General features: G+C 35.5%; 1 protein-coding gene across 13 annotated transcripts in view; it reads left to right on the top strand.

Annotated features, from left to right (window-relative positions):
• Positions 1 to 26,349, top strand: part of Magi2 (membrane associated guanylate kinase, WW and PDZ domain containing 2) — a 1,248,503-nt gene that overhangs the window by 333,867 nt on the left and 888,287 nt on the right. For all 13 annotated transcript variants that reach the window (XM_048339896.1, XM_048339895.1, XM_048339899.1 and 10 more), the window contains one exon: positions 13,985 to 14,101. In XM_048339896.1, the coding sequence (XP_048195853.1) occupies positions 13,985 to 14,101 (117 nt within the window). The remainder of the gene's footprint in view (positions 1 to 13,984; positions 14,102 to 26,349) is intronic.

Below are 26,349 nucleotides of genomic sequence, written 5' to 3'. Positions count from 1 at the left end.
ATGTATGCATGCCTGGATGCATTGTATAATGATCGAATCAGGAGACTTGTCCTATTCCCCCAGTGCAAACACTCATCATTTCTTTGTGTGGAAGAATAGGATTTGGTCATGACTGAGGAGAGAGCTGGTGGAATCGTTGAAGGAATGAAGTTGTTCTTCCACTCCTTGGTGATTCTCTCAAGAGGGTTGTTATAATAGACACAAGTCCAGTCCCTCTTCTAATGTCTCTCTGTCCTGTACCAAATGTAATCTACTTGCTCCTGCATATACTCCCTTTATTGCTATCTGACACATGGTAAAATAGCCCAATGGGGAGTTTTTGTCAGAGGGTATGTTGTTTACATACATATTGTTTAGGTCTCTGAGACTTTGAACTACAAAACCTTTTTAGTAAGTTTGTATGAGTCTAGTATTCTCTTGTAGTGACCAATATACACCCAGTATTCGGATTGGTGGATTCTATGGTAGTGTTATTTTTATTTTATTTTATTTTATTTTTCCTCTGGTTAATACTAGGACTTGAAGACTTGGGGCCTTGTCCTTGCTAGGCAGGCACATAATCATTTGAGTCATGTTCCTTGCCATTTTTGCTTTTGTTATTTTTTTCAAAAGAAATCATTCATTTATGCTCCCACTGGATTGGATGGCAATCCTTCTATGTAAGCGTCTGGTGTAGCTGGAATTACCCATTCCACCCTCAGCATACAACTTTTTATTGGTTGAGGTGGAGTTTCAAGAAATGTTTGTCTAGTCTGGCCTTGAACTGTGATTCTGCCAATCTTGTCTGTACAAGTGTCCAGGATAACAGGCATGAGCCACGAGGCCTGCTTTCTATTTTTAGTTTTTTGAGAAACCTCTATACTATTTTTTTCTGAGAGCTGTACAAACTTACATTCCCAACAAGAGTATCCATGAAATTCTCTTGTTATCTTTCATCATTTGGATAACAGCTGTTCTAACTGTAGTCATTGATATCTCATTTTGCTGTCGATTTGTATTTCTGTGGTGATTAGTGATACTGAGAAGTTCTGCATGTACCAATTGATCATTTATATATCTTCCTAGGAGAAATGACTGTTCAGGTTATTTCGACCACTTATAATAGAGTTATTGTTTTCTTGCTGCTGAGGTGTTAATTACTTGTACATTTGGATTAAACCCAAACCTATTAAACCTATATGACTTCCAAAAAAATTCTTCCACCTGATCAGTTGTCTCTTCAGACTGCTGTTTCCATGTGGCATTTTCAATATAAATTCATAATTCTTAGAACAGAAAAATAGTAGGAATTGTAATTTCAATAATATTAGTATTAGTGGTAGTACATATTCTTGTTTACAGGAGTATGTAATGCTATGTAAAATTAGTACTATTTTAATACAAAGAAAGTTGGTTTTTACTTCATAGAGATATTCTCAGTAAGATTTCATTTCAATGAATTAAAGAGCTACTCCTGGTTCATTTCTAATGGCAGACTCCAAATATCCATTTATTAGTGTAAAATTTATATATAATTTGGTATGTAACTGAGACAGAGAGGACATAATCAGATATCTTTCATTAATTAGTGTGTTTTTTTCTTTCTTCTCATTTCTGGTCCAGGCCTCCCTAAATTTCTAAAAGCAATGTGGTCCCAGATGTCAGAAGCAAATGTTTAGGGAATCTTAATTGATAGCCTTCAGCTATGGGTAATTAAATGTGCTAATCTAGAGCACTATACCTGGCAAGATCATATATAAGTCTTAAAGTGCTGGTTGGAAAAAGTAATTTTGCAACTCAGGAACTCACTCGTAATAATGTAACTCCCTTTCACAGGCTTCAGCGCAACTCCTTTCAGTTTGGCTCATTCTTCTCTGACAGCCACTGGGGGGCACAGCACACTCAGCCAGCTGGCAAAGATATAATTTGTTTCTAGTTTTCAAGGCTTGAGGGTCTTTCATCTCATTTCCATTTCCACCACCATCTTTGGGATATTGTAGGTTCTGTCTCTTGGATCTAGCTTCACTTCTCACTTCTCTCTGGTGTCATCCAGCACCATGTCCTTCAGAGATGAGAGAGAGGTTACTTAGGAGCCTAAGAGTGAAGGAGAAATCTGTCCTCTCTCTCTTCCTCCACCATTCTAGCTTTATCCCACCACAGCACTCTCAGGTACCATTTACTTACTTCTCATTGCTCACCCAGTTCTGCATCCTAGCACACATGTGTGTGCATACAACACACACCTGCTCTCTATCAGACACATCCAACTGGCTTGTAGGAGCTGAAGTTTTCTAACATGCGAAAGTAACTCTCTTTCTGGACTTTGTAACCTTCAATTCTACTGTTACTTTGTGATTCCAACTGCTTTTGTATTTCCTACAAAATTAATATGTCAATTTTGTGTAGTGAGTTACGTGAGATAAAACCTGGTAGCTTACAAGTGTTCATAGGGAAAGGCTTTTCAAGCTTTCTCTTTTGCAATTTTATGAGTGTATTTTTTTTTTTTTTTTTTTTGGCCAGTCCTGGGTTGGACTCAGGGCCTGAGCACTGTCCCTGGCTTCTTCCCGCTCAAGACTAGCACTCCGCCACTTGAGCCACAGCGCCGCTTCTGGCCGTTTTCTGTATATGTGGTGCTGGGGAATCGAACCTAGGGCCTCGTGTATCCGAGGCAGGCACTCTTGCCACTAGGCTATATCCCCAGCCCTTATGAGTGTATTTTTAAGAATGCTGAGAAAAATCCAGAATGGTTCTGTTTGTTTATAGAATAGGAAATAGAATTGTATTTGAATAGCACCCCCAATCTATGGACCGAGATGCTAATATAAACAAAGGCAGACAGAACCTTAGAATGAACTGTGAATAGAAGTCCTTTAAAGCAAAAGAGCATGAGAAGAGCTAGGCTGTGAAGAGATACATTACCAGGATATTCATTGTCCTTCAAGTTTTTCTAAAGAGTAGACAAGCTTGTCCTCCCCATGTCTAACCCCATCCTCATCCTGAGGAAATTCTGACTACAGAGCTTGGACTGTTCCATTATACCATGAGCACAGGGGTTTGACATGTTAAAAACCTACATGACTAATACTAATTGGAACTTCAGCCATTATCCCCCTACCAACACATGCCACCCTGCCCCCAGTCTCTCTACACCTCCCAGCAGCATTGTTACACACAGGAATCTACAACACTGTGTTTCTATCATACTAGGAATAAAGAACTTCAGTGACTAATACATTGAGACTTACAGGTGCACTAAGGACACAGTTATATTTTCATAACACTTTCCTTTTCTTTTTCTTTTTCTTTTTTTTTTTTTCCAGTCCTGCGGCTTAGACTCAGGGCCTGAGCACTGTCTCTGGTTTCTTTTTGCTCAAGGCGAGCACTCTACCTCTTGAGCCATAGCACCACTTCTAGCTTTTTCTGTTTATATGGTACTGAGGAATCAAAACCAGGGTTTCACACATGCAAGGCAAGCACTTTACCACTAAGCCACATTCCCAGCCCCATAACATTTTTCTATTGGGAAAAAAAATCATACTGCGTTCCAAAATAAAACCTAGACAATAAATAAGAAAAAAAATTAAAAATAAAAACAAAAACCAGAAAACCTGGGAACACATTTCTTCCTATTTGAGGTCAATCTTGCAGTCAATTAGTGTAGTGTAACCATGGAAGATAGATTAGTTTGTTCTTTGTAATAAGTTTGAAAGAGAATTTATTTGTATTGGTATTGTATAATGGATGCACAATAAAGGCTGAGGTCACTTTTTAGTTCATTTGGGCAAAATGGCCTGTCATGATACTTTCAACATGAAACCATTTGATTATCTAAAGTATCATCATTCTGGTATTTTTTTAAAAAAAACGAGAAGATGGAACTTTTAATAGCTAATATGAAATATGTTACCTGCTTACAAATCTCATTCTTCCTTAATTTTTCTAATACTATGTATTATGCATTCCAAATGTAATTTCTCAGTTTACTTGGGATAATAACTTGCTAATATTAATGAAATAAGTTTTAATCGTTACTATTTAATGCTATTCCTATGTTCCCTTTTAGAATTATGAATGAAGTATTTGGGGGATATTAAATTAGGAATAGTTTGTTTTGTGCTTTTTTACTATTGTGAGTAAATTCTTAAAATTTAATTTTCCCAGAACAAAAAGTTTTTCTATTTTTATAGCTTTATGTTTTAAAACTTACCCATAAACATTAGAATAAATTCAGAGGCAATAATCTAAGATGCTTGGGAAAAAATGCCAAATAAATTATTTAAAGAATAATATTTTTTGCATTAGTAATCTTAGTAAATGTTTTATAAAAGCTATAGAACTTTGAGATTTCTTTACTTTGTGTGATTTTAAATCCAGTCATAATTATCCTAAGGCAGGACTCTTCCTTTTACACTTAGGGTGGGGTGTGTGTGTGTGTGTGTGTGTGTGTGTGTGTGTGTGTGTGTGTGTATGTGTGTGTATGTATGTTTTGAAGAATGGATTGAATTCAGGTTAAACTATTATGCCTCTATTTGCCCATATGTCTTTTTTCTTTTATTATGCTATCTGGTGTGACTTCCTCCTTTGTATAAAAGACAACTAACTTTTAAGACATAGAAAAATCAATGACGTTATGGAAAATATCTATTCTTAAACTAAATTAGCCCTCTCCAAACATTATTGAAAATTTAGATTCACTATACTTTGTTTCCAACTTTGTGCTGATCCTTTCTATTTCCTGATGGTAAGGTATTAGGCACTTCAGATACAGTGACTAACCAATGTCTGATATATACTGAGAACTCATTTTCGTTTCTTCATGGGAGCCAATAATCATAACTATAGAAATATCTTTCACATTTACTTTGAGAATAAGGCTAACAATGAGAAATGAAACTCAATAATAATATCCCATCTGTACAACAGTAGGGAAGGAGATGATAAAAAGCCATTTTCAATAGAGCTAGAGAGTATTATAAACCACTTATATTTATCTCAGTCATTTTCTCTGAAGAAGCAATTTTTCTTTCTCATTTTGAATCTCCTAATGCTGTGTAACTGTTTAATGTGTTTTTGATATTTCTTACATGTGCATGTCTAATGGAAAATATGCAAAAGTTTGAAATATTTTGGAGAAAAGAAAGCAAATCAATATTCAAATATGATCAAAGTAAATAATGTACACACTCTGACAATGTGACAAAAATATTGAAGGGAAACAAATAGTTATATAACTAAGATCTTCTAGCTATGCAAAAATAACTAAGGAGGTACTTTCAATGAAGTTTTTAGACATTGTAGATATGCTCTTATTTAAAATAGGTGAAAAGGGATATTGTATATACATGTATTAGAACTAGGGAAGGGAAAGGGAATAGCAAAATGGAGAGACAAAGGATAAAAGACAAACCAATGCAACAGCAATATCTACAAAACTATATGCTGTAACCAACTGCAGGGAGAGGGAAAGAGGGAGAGGGGCAGGCAGGGGAAAAATGAGGGAGGAGGTAACAAGGTGGATAAGAAATGCATGCACTGCCTTACATATGAAATTGTAACCCCTCTCTACATCACTCTGAAGATACAGAAATAAATAAATTTTAAAAAATAAAATAGGTGAAAAGGAATTATTTTATGGGCTCATAATTTGTAGAAGTTCTAGTATGAATTAAACACATTCAGTAGCATGGTATACTCCAGATACCTTCGACTAGAGATAAGCACCCAGATTACCAGAAACCAATGATACAGTGTTCTATCCCAAATGGGGCTAGCACCAGCAGGCTAGATTAGATATGTCTGTCACCTATTTTGTAACCATGGATCTTCACAGAATCAATCAACTTTTCTGTGATTTATTTCTCCATTTTTGAGATAAGCCAGGCAAAAATCACTTTTGAAAAAGAAGCTCAGAGATATATCTCCACAAAACTTTCCTATTGTCTGGTCCTTGACTTTTGCACTAAATTCGCATAAGAAACATTTGTAGTTACTCACGGAGAAATCTTAAAGCATCTGAAGCATCTCCTTTCTCTTCTAATTTCTTACAGAATACCTTGCTAGTGGCTAACTTGATATTTATTTGACAAAGACAATGTTTCCTATCAGTTTTCTGACAATGATAAATAAGAAATAGAAAATAATACTAAATGATTACTTGTGGCTTGATTTTATGGATTCTACCTAACTTGTGATACATAAGCCAATTAAATAATTTGGACATCACATTTCCTTAACAAATATAAAGCTATAAAATATACTCATTAAATATTTCATCTGTAAGAGAGCTGATTTGAACCTACACCTAGTGCTGTGGAATGAATATTCTCTGCCCTCCAAATATGCTCCCCACTCCAAAATATTGAAATCCTAACACTTGCAAATTAATTTTATTGTAAGGGCAAATCTCTCATTAGTGGAATTAGTATTCCTGTGACAAGAAAAAGAAGAAGATATGATCTCTCTGTTGGCCCTGTGAGTATAGCATGAGAGAGAGCAACCTGCAATCCAGAAAATGAACCTTCACTAGACATTGAATCAACTAGACATTGTCCTAGGACTTCTACTGTTCAAAAATATGAGCAAAAATTTTCTTACATCAGCCTAAACTGAATTAAAAACTTAATTTTAGAGCGGAAAATATGATCCAGAAATAATTTTTGCAAGGCAAACAATAAATAAGTGTTAGAGTACTAAGTAATACTCAATTCTTGATTTAAATTCTAGCATTATTTTCTCTATAGCATTTGGAGTTTGCTTATTTAACAAACAGTTCAAAGTTATATATATTTTAAAGACACTGCTTTTGAAACAGAGGTGGGAAGAGGAGAGACATTCCAATATAGACAGAAAATGCAACCCTTTTTCCTAGGGAGTTTAGTGTTCAATGGGAAACAGAAGCTTACCCAGGAATTACTCCCTGGCCTGATGGATGTGTATAGGGATGAAGACAGGCGACCCAGAAACTCAGAGGAAGGAGGAGACTCCTAGACCAAAAATCATAAGGAGGCCAACTGGAAGATTTTAAGCTGACCAATGGACAGAAATTTCATACATAGTATCAAAAGAAAGTTGTATTCTGATCTATGAAGTTCATTTCGTTAAAATTACAACATAGAAAGTTGGAGATGTCCAAGAATCATAAATAATACATCATCTTTTGAAGGTTCCCTTGTCAAGATGAAAACCCCGGCATCCATGTCCTTTCATTCCTCTGCTTGTAAAGCTATCCTGGGAGAGAAATTTGATTCGGTGAGCACAGGAGAGCTTGGCTCAAAATTTCACTGAATTTATACAATATGAATCAGAGCTACTCACAAAAGAAAAAAAAAGTTGGGGTACTATTGACTATTGAAGGCCATACTAATAAAACAAAAAGATGTAAGGTGCAAACAAACATCAAGAAAATACATTAGAATTATTCAGAATGTGAATGAAAAAACAAAACCGACTTGATCCAAAATTTTGGCAAAGTAGCAGGATATAAAATAAACCCTCAAAAATCAAGGGCCTTTCTATATGCTAATAACTCAAAGACTGGGGCTGAAATCAGGAAAGCAACTACTTTTTCAATAGCCTCAAAAAACATAAAATATCTAGGAATAGCCTTAACCAAAGAACTGAAACACCTCTATGATGAGAACTTTAAAAACATGAAAAACGAAATTAAGGCAGAACTAAAGAAGTAGAAAAACCTCCCATGCACCTGGATTGGGAGGATATAGTCAAAATGGCAATATTGCCAAAGGCTATCTACAAATTCAATGCAATACCCATTAATATCCCAATACCATTTTTTAATGAAATAGAGGAAACAATCCAGAAATTCATATGGAACAATAAAAGACCACGAATAGCAAAAACAATCCTAAGCAGATCTTTCAGTGCTGGAGGAATTACAATACCAAACTTCAAGCTGTATTATAAAGCTATAGTAATAAAAACAGGTTGGTATTGGCACCGGAACAGGCCTGAAGACCAATGGAACAGAATTGAAGACCCAGAAATGAACCCACAGAACTATGCCTATTTAATCTTTGATAAAGGAGCTAAAAAGTAGGATGGAAGAAAGATATCCGCTTTAACAAATGGTGCTGGCAAAACTGGTTCAACACCTGCAACAAACTAAAACTAGATCCTTATCTATCACCCTGCACCAAAACCAATTCCAAATGGATCAAAGACCTTGAAATAAAAACAGATACCCTGAAAACACTACAAGAAGGAGTAGGAGAAACACTTGGCTCCTTGGCACAGGACGGAACTTTCTTAACAAAGACCCAGAAATGCTACAAATCAAAGAAAGGATGGACAAATGGGATTTCATCAAACTGCAGAGCTTCTGTAGGACAAAGGACATAGCTCTCAAGATAAACAGAATGCCCACAGATTGGGAAAAGATCTTTACAGGCCATACAATGGACAAAGGCCTCATATCTAAAATATATGCAGAACTAAAAAAAAAAATCACATTCCTCCAAAACAAAACCTCAAAAAACCAACAGTCCCCTCAACAAGTGGGCTAAAGACTTAAAAAGAGACTTCTCTGATGATGAAATGAGAATGGTCAAGAGACATATGAAAAAGTGCTCTACATCACTGGCCATAAAAGAAATGTAAATCAAAGCAACATTGAGATTCCACTTCACCCCAATAAGAATGGTCCTTTATCAAGAAAACTAACGGCAAGACTAGATGGCACCAGAGTGAGCCCCTCTTTGGTAATCTCCTCTCTATCCCTACATCTACTTTTACCATCCTCATGAGGGAAATGCACTTGATTTACATCTGTAAGTTTATAAGACACATGTTCATTCTAGAAGCAGGTGCTTCAAGAGAAGGGAAAGCCCACTGGGTGTATACCCTGGGCTGAACATGTTTAGTTCCAAAACTAACTCAGAATTCTTTTACTAGAAAAGAACAGAGAACAGTGGTAGATACCTATCATAATATGAATACTGAGTAAATAAAATTACCTTACCCGAAACATGCTATGATGAATTGTAAAGGCTAGTGAGTTATGATGAGAATATGTGGCAAAAGAAATCCACAAAAATTTGAGTTGTTATAGAATTTCACTGTAATTTGTAATAATTTATTTTTTATTCATGAAATATATTTCTTATTAATTCCTGGAAGCTTTGGTAGGTCATTCCATGGATAAGATATAGTCCATCATTGAAATTAGTGGATGAATGTTTTTGTTTTGTTAGGAAGACAAACTTCTAAGAGGTCAACGTTCTGTCTTTTTTGTGTAAAAGAAACTGATATTTCCAAATGATAAATTTATCCACATTTCATTAGGGGAACAATTCTAGCTTACATTAGTAGAAAGAATACATCTATTGTTCTCTAGCTGGCATTTTCTCGGGCTGCCAGGAATCATCTCATCACTTCACATGTGCCATGTATTGGACTGAAAGGAACAGAGACAGAAGGGAGAGTACCATTGCCGAAGGACCTATACAGAAGAAAAAACAGCTGAGAGCAGTCCCCAGCATGCTGCTGGCTCAAATGAACAAGGGGAACATGCTTGCTTTTTGGAAAAACTCAGGGGAGGAAAAGAACATTTCATGTTCTCTAAATTATTGACTACTTCACTGTGTTGCCAGCAATTCTAAGACATGAAAGTACCGGGCATATGAGGATATAAATAATAGGCAATTGTTGGTATCATTTCATGGAAGTTGCAAAAGACCTTTCTTTTTGTATTTTTAAAATTTTAAGGATTACATTTACATATGTAAGGTAGTAAGTACCCTTCTTGTCAAACATTGTTACCCCCTCACTCATTTTTCCACCACTTTTCCCCCCATCCCCACCCCTGCCCCCACCCCCACCTAAGTTGTAAAGTTCATCTCCAACATATTGTCTTATGAGTATTGCTGTTGCATTGGTTTACCCTTTGGTGCTTTCTGACCTTGATACATAATGAGCTATTTCATGTTTCCTCTACCTTTTTAATACTTGTTTGGATCTTACTCAATAACCCAATTAATTGAAAAGATAAGAGTTTCAGAATTGTGTGTGTGTGTGTGTGTGTGTGTGTGTGTGTACAAGCACAAACACATGCACTTGTACACAGACACATATTTGCAATAGTACTGGGACTTTGAACCCAGAGCCTCCTGCAGAATTCATTGATCAAGGTTAGCCATCTCCCACTTGGACCAGACCTTCTGAAAATTATCTGGCTAATTGGAAATAGGGTTTTATGGACTTTTCTTTTTCTGCCAAGGTTGACTTTGATCCATGACCCTCAGTTCTCAGCCTCCTGAGCAGCTAAGATTACAGTTATGAGCCATCAGAACCCAGTTTCTTATCTATATTGCTATAAATTATGTACTTTTTCTAATATATAAAGATAAATATTCATAATTGAAGTGGTTTTGAATTTTTAAAATTATGTGTAAATATTTTGTGCATAATATTTCTGTATATCTAAAAAACAATAGGTTTTATTTTGATGCTCTTTGTTTTCCACTATGACATTTTATTAGTTGCTGAAATGCGTAAGTGTATAATTTGAGGCATAAGAGTTTTGATAACTGCTTGAGTTAAAAATTCATTTTATGTCATCTTACAGTGACTTTAACATATTAGGAGCTTAATGACAAGACCAAGTTTCAAAACATCAGAAGTGTTATAATATGTGACCTACAAGAGAACTTAGTATGTTTTGGTAAAAAGTGTTTTATTTATGTATACACTGACCTGCTGCTTTTTTGACAATAGTTAATATAAATAGACATGAATTCTAAGATTCAAATTTTTCAAAATAATATGAATTAGGGACTAATGTAGATTCCTTATTTCCTCCATATTTTATATTGGCTCACTTATCCTAATATGATTAGACTGACAAATCTCAGGAGTTCTTGTTTTATATTTTTATAGGTATTTTTAATTACAATCTGTTCCTACCTATAGGGAGAGAAAGGGTTTTAATATAAACATAGCATGACCTGGTCGTCATTAAATATGAAATTGATTTTTGAGCTATAGATTGGTCCTCAAACTACGGTAGTAACTACTCAAGAGACCAAAACCACGCATGGAGAATTAAGTTTCAAAGCTAGGCTACATAGAAAAGTTCATATTCCCCATTTCAAATTAACCAGAAAATGGCCAGACAGGTGGCATGACTCATATGATAGACTCTCAGCTATGAGCAAGTAAACAAGTGACAGTGAGAGGTCCTGAGTGCCAGCCCTAGAACCACAGGGAAAATATCGTTAATAAGTCTACATTATTTTTTTCTGATATGTAGTCCAATTTTTCATTAAATTACACTAGCAATAAATAAATTACTTTTATTTGCTAAAGAAAAACCTAAATACTTGCAATACTTGTTTCCATCTAGAAGTATTATACATACCTTATAGGACAAAAAATTACTTTGATTTATTGTTAAAGGAAAAAATATTCATACACTTGTTGCATTCTTGTCGTTTCTTATATTCTCCCATTACTTAATCTATAGTAACTCTAAGTAAGTTACTATACAATAAGAAATATTCCTTGAGGAGCAAGAGTTTTGATAGCTGATTGAATTAAAAATCCTTTTTTATGGCATCTTACTGTGACTTTCACATACTAGGTGGTTAATGATATGATGAATTTTAAAAAATATCATAAATGTTGCAAACTATAACCTATGAGAATACTTTGAAAATCCCCTCAAATTTGAAGATCTTATACTAAGTGAATTTAACCAGTCACAAAATGTTAACTGTTATGATGTCACTTTATGGAGTACCTAGAACAATCAAATTCATAGAGACCAAACGTAGAATGATGGCTACCAATAGAAATTTGAAGAATAGTCTTTTTTTCATTTCTTTATTGTTAAAATAATGTATAGAGGGGTTACAGTTTCTACAGTTTCATACATAAGGCAGTGAGTACATTTCTTATGCAACTTGTTCCTCCTCCCTCATTTTTCCCCACTTTCCCCCTCCCCATTTCCTTCCCTCCTCCATGAGTTGTACAGTTTGTTGACACCATATAGTAGGTTCTTTTTTTTTTTTTTTGCCAGACTTGGGGCTTGAACTCATGGCCTGAGCACTGTCCCTGGCTTCATTTTGATCAAGGCTAGCACTCTACCACTTGAGCCACAGCGCCACTTCCAGCTTTTTCTGTTAATGTGGTGTTGAGGAATTGAACCCAGGGCTTCATGTATGTGAGGCAAACACTTTAGCACTGGGCCATATTCCCAGCCTACACTATATAGTTTTGTAAGCATTGCTGTTGCATTGGTTTGTCTTTTATCTTTTGTCTCCCGATTTTGATATTCCCTTTCTTTTCCCTAGTTTTAATACATGTACATACAATATCCAGGGTACTAAAATCAGCTACAGTGATGTCAGGTGTAAAACCATAGGAAAATAAGACAAAAGAAAAAGGGCATAATTTCACATTGTTGAAAATAACAACAACAGTGTTATACCACTTATTTCCACATCTTGGAGTTCATTTCACTTACCATCATCTAATGTGTTCAAATGGACATAGCTATTGACCTACTGTGATCTTCTGCTAGGACTATCCTAGACATATACTAATTATTTCCAATGAGGGAAACCATAGAGTCCATGTTTCTTTGGGTCTGGCTCACTTCACTTAGTATGACTTTTTTCCCAAGTCCTTCCATTTCCTTACAAATGGGACAATGTCATTCTTTCTGATAGAGGCATAGAATTCAATTGTGTATATGTTGCACATTTTTCTTGATCCACTCATCTACTGAGGGGCATCTAAGTTGGTTCCATATTTTAGTGATAACAAATTGTGCTACGGCAAACATAGTTGTGCTGGCAGCTTTAGTGTGGTCTTATTTGTAATCTTTTGGGTAGATGCCCAAAAGTGGTGCTGCTGGGTTATAGGGGAGCTCTATGTTTATCCTTTTGAGGAACCTCCACACTGTTTCCGGAGTGGTTGAATAAGTTTCAATTCCCACCAACAGTGTAGTAGTATTCCCTTTTGGTCTCATCCCCTCCAGCATCTGTTATTATTAGTTTTCTTGATATTGGACATTCTTACTTGGGTAATGTGGAATCTCAGTGTGGTTTTGATTTGCATTTCTTTTGTGGCACTTCTTCATGTGTCTCTTGGTCATTCTCATTTCCTCTTCAGAGAAGTCTCTTTGTAAGTCTTTAGCCCATTTGATGAGGGGATAGTTGGTTCCATGAGGATTTGTTTTGGAGGGATTTAATTTTTTGAGTTTAATGTATATTTTATACATGAGGCCTTTGTCTGTTGTATGGCTGGTAAAGATCTTCTCCCCATTTGTGGGCTTTCTATTTATCTTGCCATGCAGAAGCTCTGCATTTTGATGCATTCCCACTTGTCCAACCTTTCTTTGATTTTTTTGAGTTTCTGGGCCTTTATTAAGGAGGTTTCATCCTGTGCCAAGGAGCCCAAGTGTTTTTCATATTCCTTCTTGAAATATTTTCAGGTATTTGATTTTACTTCAAGGTCTTTGAACCATTTGGAATTGTTTTTTTTGTGGAGGGTCATATATACAGATCTTGTTTTAGTTTGTTACAGGCATTGAACCAATTTTTCAGCACCATTTGTTGAAGAAGTTGTCATTCTTCTATCCTTTTTTTTAAGTTCCTTTGTCAAAGAATAAATACCAAACTTCAAGGTGTATTACAAAGCTATAGTAATAAAAGCAGCTTGGTTTTGAACAATGGTCTTTTTCAAACTTGCAATGAGAAATGATATTTCAGTGTTAGCTCAGTAATAACATACCTGTTGCCATAAGTAAAAACTTCACTGTAAATGAAAGATACACACAAAGCACAGAGCATAAACCCAAGAGACAATTATTACCTCAGTAACTGTTATCTGTTTTGTTCTTAAAGCACAAATGTTTCAGAAATCAAAAGAGCAATCTGAAATAATATATCTTTCCCATGGGATCATGAGTATAGCTAATGACAGAACCAAATTACATTCTTAACATAGTTCCAATATACCTTACTAAGCATGTTTATTATTTTAGGAGGAATTGTGGATAAGGACCTTCGTCACTACCTCAACTTACGATTTCAGAAGGGTTCTGTGGACCACGAACTTCAGCAAATTATTCGTGACAACCTCTACCTCCGCACAGTGCCGTGTGAGTAAAATGGACAATATTATCTTCTAGCTGTCTTAATGAAGAAATGTGCCACTGTATATAAATTATGTAAAAGAATTATTGAGTCACACCAATTTTTATGGTGGTTACTTGAAACGGAAAACTGATTTGAGATAAATTTTAAGTACAAGAGTGCTTATAACCATAGTTACATTGTTTATAATGAAGTTGTAGAGAAAGGAGCCTGTATTTTTTTAATTAACTTATGTTTTTATTGTCAAAGTGATGTACAGAAGGGTTACAATTTGATATATAAGGCAGTGAGTATATTTCTTATCAAACTTGTTATCTCCTCCCTCATTTTCCTCCCTCCTTCCCCCTCCTCAATTCCTTTCCCCCACCTGAGTTGTACAATTGGTTTACAGCATATTGTCCTCTAAGTATTGCTGTTACTTTGGTTCGTCTTTTACTCGTTGTCTCTCCATTTTGATGGTCCCCTTCCCTTCCCTAGTTCTGATAAGTGTATACACAATACCCCGTATACAAAACTCAGTTACAGTGACATCAGGGGTAAAACCTTGGGGAAGAAACACAAAAGAAAAAGGAGCTTGTCATTTCTAAGCCACAAAATTTAACTTACACATCTTAAGTTAGTACTGAGAAATATCAGCTTCATCTGAGACTTTGGGTAGATCAGAGAGAACCACAACTGATTAAGCCTCCATTCCAAGAGTCCAGAGAATGAAAATATAATACATTTGTTGAGAGAGAGATTTTCTAAATTAAGTCTACAAAGCTTCCTTTCCAAGAGTAGGAAGAAAAGTACGTATGGAAAAGTAAAGGTTGCATCCTTTACTTAAGAAGTGATGATGTGGCACAAATTTCTTTTGTGAAAAACTATAGAAATTTACCAGAATCAATTCCTGATTTTCCTTTAAAAGAAAGGAATTGATAAAATGATAAACATTAGAAATTGCCTTTTTTGTCCCTCATTTGACAGTCCTATATAAGCATTAGAACAAATGGATATCAAAATCTATTTTTGAAGGAGATATTATGACCTCCAAAGACTTCCTGAAATCTGGTCTGTAAATATTATGTGTATTCCTTATTCTAGGCCCTAAGTTTAATAAATTCAAAGCTATGAGCTCTAGGGACTAGAGGTATTACAATCTTAGCTTGGGTAAGTGAAAAAAAAAACAGAAAATAATATCTAGGATGAAACTGCCAACAATATATAAATGATAAAGATAAATGATCATATGAAATATTGAAAGCACACCAAGGTGGGTTTTCATCTACACTTTTTAGGATGAAGAAGCTCCCACGATTGTTAGCACTGAATTTTCATCAAAATAAAAATGCCAGGGACTGATATCAACAATTCATAAATGAGAATGCTTGTGGATTGACATCTTGCTCATTAAAATCATACCTATTTTCAATGTATGCTAGATAGGTAACTAGACTATCGAACGCTGGCTTTAAGACTGGAAGTTGGGAAAAATACACTTGTAAACTTGTAAGTTTGACATTAGAATGACTGGCAGAAGAAGATGGATTAAAGTGAGTGACTCAACTATTTATAAGGTAATGGGTGGACGCAATTTCAAAGCAGTGATGTTGTCAGAGCAGCAGTGTGAATTTATCTTTTGTGACATGAAAGAAAAGTGATTTGAAATACTAAATATAGAGTGCTGGTACTTTGTTATGTTGAAAAGCTGAGGGAAATAGATAAGAAGCTGACATTCAGGAATACATATGGTCCTTACCAAGGTAATGGCATAAATAAGAAAGTCTTAATTAAATATGAAGATAATGGGAGAAAACGTTCCATTAGTTAATTAACTTTTTAAAGCATTTCCTTTGGAGTATCAAATAAAGACCATGGAGGTAAAACAAATATAAAGGTAAAGTAACTAGATTCATATGAGTAAACATGAAGAGTTCCAAGGTGTGATTTTGTACAAGGTCATAAATTCAATTAGAAATCTTTGAATAGCTACTGTAAATGAGATAATTAGAATGCAGTGAATCTGATTATTATGATGAAACACTTATTCTTTGATTTTCAGCCACTACTCCTAATGGCCAATTGTAATGACACCATTTCTATCAGTGCTTTTAACTTGGTAAATGAATAAAAAACTGAAAATAGTCTGAACTAGAGATAAGTCTGATTTATATTACTAAAAGTTGTCTTTGTACTGAAGAACTGGACCTGGATAATTTACCTTCTTCAATCATTACATCTTTTAATGAAGCATGCAGACATTTTCAGAGACTACATTGTAAAAATGTCGGTAGAATGAAAAATTCTACCATATCTTAGAAGCTTACATTTGTATCCAGCATCTTCATTGCTCCTGAATATGGAGTCACATATCTTACATGTTCTCCTAGGTCCAAATATTCTCATAGGTTTTTATGAACCCAGCACGAGAAAGGAAAATGACTACTACTTGAGAGCTTGGCCTTGCTCCTGTACATGCATGCATTGAGAAATACACATTCACCCTTGCTTAATGTAACAATGGTTCCAGAAATAGGTTCTGCATTGAAACAAGAGTACAATCTATCTGCAACCACACAAGGATGGATAAATTATTTTTTACATTGCCACACCTGAGTGAATTCTAGTTGAATTTAGGGCTTTATCTTGAAACTTTTTACATTTACTCATAGAAGTCCAGTCTACTAATCCACCAACTAAAACAAGAAGGAAAAGAGCAAAGTCTTAGAACTATATTTCCTTCCTGTCAGTAACAGAATGTTCTGGACTTAGGTGTCCAGAGACCTCCCTGTTCTTGCACACAGCATACACTTAGTCACATCCAATTTTGGACAATTTAGTTCCTATGGTTAGCTCTGAAGGAAACTTGTCTGGATGATTTCAAAGCTATTTGGGGGAAGAAGGTGATAAGTCCAGGTCTCCCTTATGTTTGATCTACAAACCATTCAAAATTCCATTCATAATCAAGTATTGGCTATATTTAGCCTTTTCCTTTTTGCTTGACTAGAACCTTATTCTGAAAGCCTATTTATTCAAACAATGTTTTATAAAGGGTAGCTCTGAGCATGGAAGCAATAGTCAGGCATTGACAAGACTGTCATACATATAGCAAGCATGAGCACCAGTAACACACACACACACACACACACACACACACACACACACACACACACAATTCCCAGTGACTTCAAGTCATCATTATCTAAAATCAGATCACAAAGAGAAACTTCTTAGAAACTGTCTGGACATTTTCTACAGGCTATAAATTTGTTACATGATTCATATTCACATATTTGACTTTGCTTATTTGACAACTAATCAAGGAGAAATAAAGGTTTCTAGAGAAATTTCTTGCCACAAAATGTTGAAACTAATTGTTTTTAAATAAAGATGCAACATGAAGATAGAACTTTTAAATGATCATGCTACTTTCAAGTGAAAACACTAAGCAAACTGAAATCTATTGGGTGTCAGTCTATATCAGATTTTTGTATAATTGAGCTTTAGAAGAAATGTGTAAATGATAATGATACAAACTTGTTTTTCCTTTGAATGTGATAAAGACTAACCAGGAAAAAAAAATCACATAGATAGAGGACTTGAAAGAGTTTAGGACATCCATCACGTAGAGTTTCAATTACCTGATACTAAAAATTTGAGAAGTACTAAGGTAGCAGCATTTGTTTAGAGATTAGACAGAGTTATATGGTTTTATCATAGCCCAGTAAATGCACATGGTTACGGCAGTTTGTACCCTTCCTTCGGTAACAATGATTCAAAACCGTAGAAGAGAAATTAGCAGAATTATTAATGAAAAATATTGGACTGATTGTCAAATGCATCTAGAAACTGAAAGTGGAGTTTATTTTTATGTAAATATTCTACTGAGCATAATGATAGAACGTCTTTACTTCTTGAGTCTAAACAACCACAACTAAGGTGACTATGCTTCTTAAATAATTACTGCAATTTATTGATAAAGTTCTCATCCTTTCTGTCTTTAGCAACTATTAAAACCACAATTTTTGATGCAAGCTTAGATACAGATATAAGTTATAACATTTCCCCACTGTACCAGATGCCATAGAGATGAAATTCAAAACCAATTTTTAAATGTTAAACTTATCTCTCAAGACTGTTTTGTCATGTGGTTAGATGGCTTTATTGGTAAATATTTTAAATTTACTTGAAGTAAAGAGATATATCAGTGTATATTAAGTAAAAGACAAAAATCAATAAAACTAAAATCTAAAACTATTCCATAAAATTGAATGAAATGAAAAACATAGATTTCAGATATGAAACTAGTTACTTTTGTGGGAGACTGGATTGCAGTATAACTCACAATGAGGTTTCAACATAGTTAAGCACTATATGTTAGTAAAACTAAGAATTTTCAAAGATCAAGTTGTAAGATTTCTACTTTTTAAAAATGTTTACACTTATGCTATCTTTCACAAAGAAAAAGTTAGAATCAGATTTCTTAAAAGTTGTGAGAAATTATCTCAAGCCAAAATACCAAAACACAGAGCTGTGCAACTGTTCAACATCCCATTTACTGACTGCTACCTCATATACAACTGTGGTCAGAAGGAGCTATTAAGGACATGCTTGTTATCTTTTAGAAAGTATGAGACCGGAAGTGAGCTCTCTAACATACTGCATAAAGGGAAGCCATTTTAATTATATAGCCAAAATCCAGCTCCTTAACAGCTTGTGAAAATATGTGAATAAGTCAATATGTCTTAGTAGCTATGAACAATCATTCTAACTGCTCCTCATTTTAACTGCAAAAGTATACTTCATATTCCTAAATACAAGGGAAAAATGATGGCAGTCTGCCGATTCAATTACCAACATAAACAAAATCATCTTTTATCTAATGGAAAGAAATTCTCTGACTTGAAGATTATGAAGAACATGATTAATTATACAGAATATCTGTAAGCAATAGAGGCATTGGTGCCAGGATGGTAGATTGAATTTTATAGTTAGATATAGATGGACATGCTAGTATACAAATAAATGCATCTGATGCAGGGGAATTTTATACCAATATATTGCCACAACTATTCTTATTGTGTCAAGTAAGTCATGAATTTAGAAGTTCTTTCATGAATTTTTTTAAAAAGTCAACTATTTCCTAATCAAACTGCTAGACTTTTGTTCCTGAAAATAAATTTGATATTTAAAAATAGACTAATTAAAGATGGTCACCAGTAGCTCAGACCTATATTTTTCACCACTTGGGAGGAGACTAGGATGAAGATCATTGTTCAAAGCCAGGCTAGTCAGAAAAGTTCATGAGACATTCTTCTCAACCTATGGCTCACCACAGTGACATGTAGCTAGCATCCCAAACTACGTGGGAATCTGAGACTGGGAGGATCATGGATTCAGGCCAATCAAGATGAAAAAGTCTGTGAGAAATTATCTCCACAAGGGATTGTGGATGCCATGGTTCATGCCTGTGATCACAGCAATTACTAGAAGCCTAAAAGAAGGTGAATTGTAAAATAGGCATGTACCTAGATGAGAAGCAGGATCCCATTTCAAAAATAATAAGTGTTTCTGGGCACTGGTGACTAGCTACTCAGGAGGCTGAGATCTGAGGATTGCAGTTCAAAGCCAGCTCAGGCAGAAAAGTCTGTGAGACTCTTCTCTCCAATTAACTACCAAAAAAAAAAAAAATCAAAACCCCAAACAAACAAAAAGCCAAAAATGCTGCTGTGGCTCAAAGAGGTAGAACACTATCTTTGAGCAAACCATCTCAGGAAAAGCATCAAGGCCCTAAGTTCAAGCTCCATGACAGACAAAAATAAAAACCAGTGTGTGTGCAAGATGAAACAGAGGGAGAGATAAGCTCAAATGGTAGTGTGCCAAATCTATCACATATGCATGTATGTAAGTGATATATACAGATTATATTTGACAGTAAATGTTAAAGATGAGGCTGATTACAGAATAAATATGATTATGGTCATTATTGAAAAAAATAAAAGAAGACTATAAACAAGTAGAGGTAATTTTTTTAATTTCTTTATTGTCAAAGTGGGCTTACAGTTTCATATGTCAGGTAGTGAATCCATTTCTTACCCAACTTGTTACCTCCTCCCTCATTTTCCCCCACCTTCCCCCTCCCTATTTCCCTGTCCACCTCATGAGTTGTACAATTGGTTTACACCATATAGTTTTGTAAGTATTGCTATTGCATTGATTTGTCTTTTTATCCCTTGTCTCTTGATTTTGGTATTCCCTCTCCTTTCCCTAGTTCCAATACACATGTATACAATATTCAGGGTAATAAAATCAGTTACAATGATATCAGGGGTAAAACCATGGGGAAGCAATATAAAAAATGGCATAGTTTCAGATGAGATGTTGCAAATACCAACAACAATGATACGCCACTTCTTTCTGTAACTTGAAGTTTGTTTTGCTTAGCATCATCTTATGTGTTCATATGGGCATAGCTATTGACCTATTGTGATCTTCTTCTAGGACTATCCTAGGGGTGTACTAATTATTCCCAATGAAGGGAACCATAGAGTCCATGGTTCATTGGGTCTGGGTAACTTAGTATGATTTTTCCCAAGTCCTTCCATTTCCTTACAAATGGGGTAATGTCATTCTTTCTGATAGAGGCATAGAATTCCATTGTGTATATGTTCCACATTTTCTTGATCTACTTATCTATTGAGGATCATCTGGGTTGTTTCCGTAACCCAGGTAAATTTTTTAAGAGACTTATAAACCGCTCTGAACGACTAAGACCAACAGAAAAATAATTCAAAAGCTTCTTAGCAATAGCAAGCACTTGATAGCACTCTGCTCATTTGTACATTCAGACGTCTGTGTGCCTGGCACATTTATTAAACAAGTATTATTTTATAGAATGCTTTAATGGACTTAACTTCTCTTCCCTCAAACTAAAAAGACTAAGATCCAGTCATGTATGTGAAAGCATTATACATATTTCTTCTGTTCATAGAGCAAAAGGAGTGTGTCTTTCTTTGGTCAAATAGTAACATTCATTGGTTTGGTTGACAGCGTAATCTCAAGGAGAGAAATGGCTTCAAAATATTGCTTAAAGTGGAAAGTCAAGGAACATTAGAAGTGATTGTATTGATTTACCCATTTGACACCACAGGACACTTAGTTTTAGAATGAAGGAACAGATTTGGCATAAAAGAAGAGCAATAAACACCAGCAGTGAAAATCTTACTGATTTTTCCTAACAATATAAGCTTCCCCTTGCCCTGGCTACATTGACGTTTTCTGTTGTTATGACCTAGTCTTTTCTTTGTGTTTTTCCTTTGGGTTTGCATTTCTCTCTTTACTCTTCTAAGAGAGACATTTTCCACAGGGGCTCAAAAGATAATGTTCTCAGCCACTGTTCAAGTATTAAATTGGGATGTGTGCTTAAGGCCATTTTTTCCACTTCCAAAAAGCCAGTCACCGCTTTCATTAGAAAAGAACTCCAATTTCCAAGGAGCTCAAGTAAATGCTTCAATGTGCTGGGATGCAAGATCAGTACATCTCATCGTATGCCTCTTCACTGTTTGAATAATAAGAATTAGGACTCCACCAGTCTCAGACCTACTCAGGTTTCCAGAGTCAGCTGATTCGTACCAAGGTTGTGGTGCTAGGAACTGTAATTACATTAATAAGCAGTTGGCAGATAGCAATGGATTAACATGTTGGCCAGAGACCAAAACTGTAAGTTTGTAGCAATTTTTTTAGTCATCTGGTTCAAAAGTACCTAGACAAAACAACCAAAATAGAATGTTACAGTTATTCTAATGTCTAGTGCACTAAGTTCCTTATGTATTGTGTTCTAGCCTTGCTAGAGTATATTAAGTAGCAACATATTACTATGAAAAGAGAACTCATCTTATAAGTCATGGGTTCTGGACCAGGCTATGACACTAACAATAGACTCTTGTGAAGGCCTTAACCATTGAGGCTCCAGAAAGTAGGGGAAGGAATAAAATACACTTTGATAGTTCTTTCTGATCTAAAATTCTGTTGTTTTGTGATTCGATTGCTTGCTTTTCTTTAATCATTATTCAAATCAGTTCCTCAAATTGGCTTAAATTATTCTGAGTATGGAATGCCCTTGATATTGAGCAGGTATAAACAGCTTATGGAAAGTAGAGATATATCAAAGACAGCAAACACTTCAGGGAAAAATAAAGAGCTGAGTTTAAATTAAGTGCAGTTCTGGATAAAGCCAGTGATGCATGTATTTTAGATTTTTCTATGAATGTCAAGTTAAAGATGCCATCATAACTCTGATGTTCTTTGAAATTTGCCTCACTATTCATGAAACTCTGAAATATGGTCCAATCTCAGTAAGTGGATAAGAAAATAAACATAATGAGAAATACAAAGCTTCTAAAATTGCTCTTCTCCTTTGGAATGTGTAATGAGTTTTGATGTGACAGGAAGACCTCTGAAGCATGAGGTGTATTGTTATGAAAATGTGATTGTAAGCCTTATGATAAGATGTTTAACATGAAATGTAGTGTCTTCTAATATTGAACTTTAATAATGTCTCTTACTCAAGTGAATGGCACTAGTTCAGGTTCCAAATAGCTCCCACTAATAGGAGGCTAAATCAATGCTTAGTCAAGGCATTCAAAGCTCAGATGAAAGTTTTAGGGGAGTCTATAGGGTTTTCACACAGAGTAATTAAAAGTTAAGACAGATGGATGATTGACAGTCTATTCAATTAAAAAATGCATGTGGATCCTGCCTTTTTCAGGGAAGTTAGATGTGTAGAAGGGGAGCAATTCCCAGTTCCTATGTCAAGTCCCTACTTCCAATTATAAGGCCAGTTTGCAGGAAAAGTTACTTTTTATTCTAACAAAGTCAGGGAATGTCTATCCGTGCTTCATTAGGATAGACTTTCCCTTGCTGCTCTCAGCACAACCCAGTGGTTATCATCAGTTATAATCCCTTAACTAATCCTCCAAAGACAAGACTAAAGTGAAGAGTTAATGTCAAGCCTACATGTATGTGCTCTCCCAATTCTGGTAAAACTTCTGATTTGTCTTTTCATTTTTTTAAATTGTTTGACACTGATGAAAAGCTGTGTAGATCACTAAGGGACTTGTACATCTGTAGGAAATCTGCTACTTTGTGTCCCAAATCCAACTTAGTCATTTTCATCTTGCATGAGCCTCTTGATTGGCTGTTAACCAGTTAAGTTCCATATCTTCTTTTTTTAACCAGTCATTACCACAAATATTAGAAAATAAAATAACTAAAAGGAGAAACAGAAAAACAAGCAATTGACCAATGTACTGTCCAATAATTAAAGCTGTTACTGCTATATGAGAATGGATGAAATATGCCTAAAACTTTTTTTTAATTTTCTGAACTTGTTTGGAAATTTTTCTTAGCTCAAATAGACCTTGTACTTATATTCATATTCTGAATTCTCTAATCTAAATAGAAAATTGTAATTGCACTAGGCACTATAAGCAAATATTTGTGAAAGTTCTCAGTTCCTCAGTTTGGCATTTTATAAAAGCATTCCTTTTGTAAATCATTGTGGGGATGATGGGGTAAGAATGGAAAGAAATAAATGAGTCAGTATTTACCAAACAAGTGCAAGTATGTTATATCAGTGCTTCTTGCAGTTTTCTGAGAAATATGCTATTGTTTCCATTTTTCAAAGTAGGACTTAGGCTTGGAGAGATTATCAACCCCATTCCCCCAACCACACAGTTAGTAACTTGCTAGGAAGGGAATCAAGTCTCCATCTGTCTAATGCCAAAAACTCATTAGATATATTACATCACCACTTTTGTCAACGTTGCTGCAGTTTCTCTGATAGTTCTGACTACATTTTAGAAGGCTCCAAAATATAGAATACTTCTTTGATGAATAATTACATTAGTTATGTCCCAGCAAGGGTGGGGGAAATCACAAAAATGAGTAGTGAACTATTTAGGGGCTGAAACTGCATAGATTTGCTGTCTGGGAACCCATGCTGTCCCTTAATGGCTCAGAAAACACCAAATTCATGTCGTAGCTGACAGATATTCAACAATGGCTTAGTTCCTTCCATTCTCATCTGGAGGTAACCAAAACAGAGGCCAAAAGGCTATTTACTCCAGAGTTCATGACATTGTACTGGGGGAAGTGGTCTTTCTGTTAAGAAAAACTAACACTCTCTCATCTGAGCATGGTGGACTTGGCACTGACAGTGTCACTTGTGATTCCATATATCAACAGCTTCTCAGATTTCAAAAATCCCCACTAGCTTTTCTTTGGGCACAATCCCATGGTGACAAAAGTGGGAACTACTCATTTGAACCTTCATCAGATACATTCAGAAATGAAAGGTACATGCTCATGCACCTACCCTCCCCACCTCCACACATATCTCTGGGCCTCCCTGACATCCAGGTAGCACCTCATTTCTACCACAAAGATGCCAAGTTCATGCACACCTTTTCTTTTTCTTTTTCTTTTTTTTTATTATAAAAGTGATGTACAGAGAAGTTACAGTTTCATACGTTCGGCATTTGATACATTTCTTGTACAGTTTGTTACCTTGTCCCTCATACCCACCTCCCCCCTCCTCCTTTCCCCCCTGAGGTGTTCAGTTCATTTATACCAAACAGTTTTGCAAGTATTGCTTTTCTTGTTGTTTCTCTTCTTTTACCCATTGTCTCTCAATTTTGCTATTCCCTTTCAATTTCCTAATTCTAATACCAGTATACACAGTTTCCAATATACTCAGAAAAGATTACAGGGATAGAGTAGATACAATCACAAGAAGTTGATACAAGAACATCATCAATAGTAGAAACTACAGATACACATGGGATGTTGAAAGTAGTTATAACTGTGATATAACACTCCTTTCCATAAAATGGAGTTCATTTCACTTAGCATCATCTTATGTGATCATAATGGTATAGCTATTGGGCTCTTGTGATCCTCTGCTGTGACTTGCCTAAACCTGTGCTAATTATTCCCAATAAGGGAGACCATAGAGTCCATGTTTCTTTGGGTCTGGCTCACTTCACTTAGTATAATTTTTTCCAAGTCCTTCCATTTCCATTCAAATGGGGCAATGTCATTCTTTCTGATAGAGGCATAAAATTCCATTGTGTATATGTACCACATTTCCCTGATCCATTCGTCTACGGAGGGGCATCTGGGTTGGTTCCAGAATCTCGCTATGATAAATTGCGCTGCAATGAACATTGTTGTGCTGGTGGCTTTACTGTGATTTTGTTTATGCTTTTTTGGATAAATACCCAAAAGTGGGGTTGCTGGGTCATAGGGGAGTTCTACATTTAGCCTTCTGAGGAATCTCCATACTGCTTGCCAGAGTGGCTGAACCAGTTTACATTCCCACCAACAATGAAGTAGGGTTCCCTTTTGGCCACATCCCCTCCAACAATTGTTATTGTTAGTTTTCTTGATATATGACATTCTTACTGGGGTGAGATGGAATCTCAATGTTGTTTTGATTTGCATTTCTTTTATGGCCAGTGATGTAGAACACTTCTTCATATGTCTCTTGGCCATTCTCATTTCCTCATCGGAGAAGTCTCTTTCTAGGTCTTTAGCCCCTTGATGAGCGGGCTATTAGTTCTTTGCAGTTTTCTTTTGGAGGAAGGTAATTTTTTTTTTCTCTTGGCACATGTAGATACTTTCTTTTTTTAATTCAAATTTTTATTATCAAACTGATGTACAGAGAGGTTACAGTTTCATACGTTAGGCATTGGATACATTTCTTGTACTGTTTGTTACCTTGTCCCTCATACCCCCTTCCCTCCCCCCCTTTCCCTTCCCCCCCCGGAGGTGTTCAGTTCACTTACACCAAACAGTTTTGCAAGTATTGCTTTTGTAGTTGTTTCTCTTTTTTTACCCTGTGTCTCTCAAATTTGGTATTCCCTTTGAATTACCTACTTCCAATACCAGTAAACACGGTTTCCAATATACTCAGATAAGATTACAGAGATAGTGTAGGTACAACCACAGGAAGGTGATACAAGAACATCATCAATGATAGAAGATACAGATACACATATGACGTTGAAAGTAGTTACAACTGTGATATAACAATTGTTTCCATAACATGGAGTTCATTTCACTTAGCATCATCTTAGATGTTCATAAGGGTATAGCTATTGGGCCTTGTGATGCTCTGCTATGACTTGCCTAAACCTGTACTAATTATTCCCAATAAGGGAGGCCATAGAGTCCATGTTTCTTTAGATCTGGCTCACTTCACTTAGTATAATTT

The sequence above is a fragment of the Perognathus longimembris genome, chromosome 2 (assembly GCF_023159225.1).
Source record: "Perognathus longimembris pacificus isolate PPM17 chromosome 2, ASM2315922v1, whole genome shotgun sequence".
Taxonomy (NCBI): domain Eukaryota; kingdom Metazoa; phylum Chordata; class Mammalia; order Rodentia; family Heteromyidae; genus Perognathus; species Perognathus longimembris.
The sequence above is the reverse complement of the archived record's forward strand: the minus strand, read 5'-3'. Positions and strand labels throughout refer to the sequence as shown.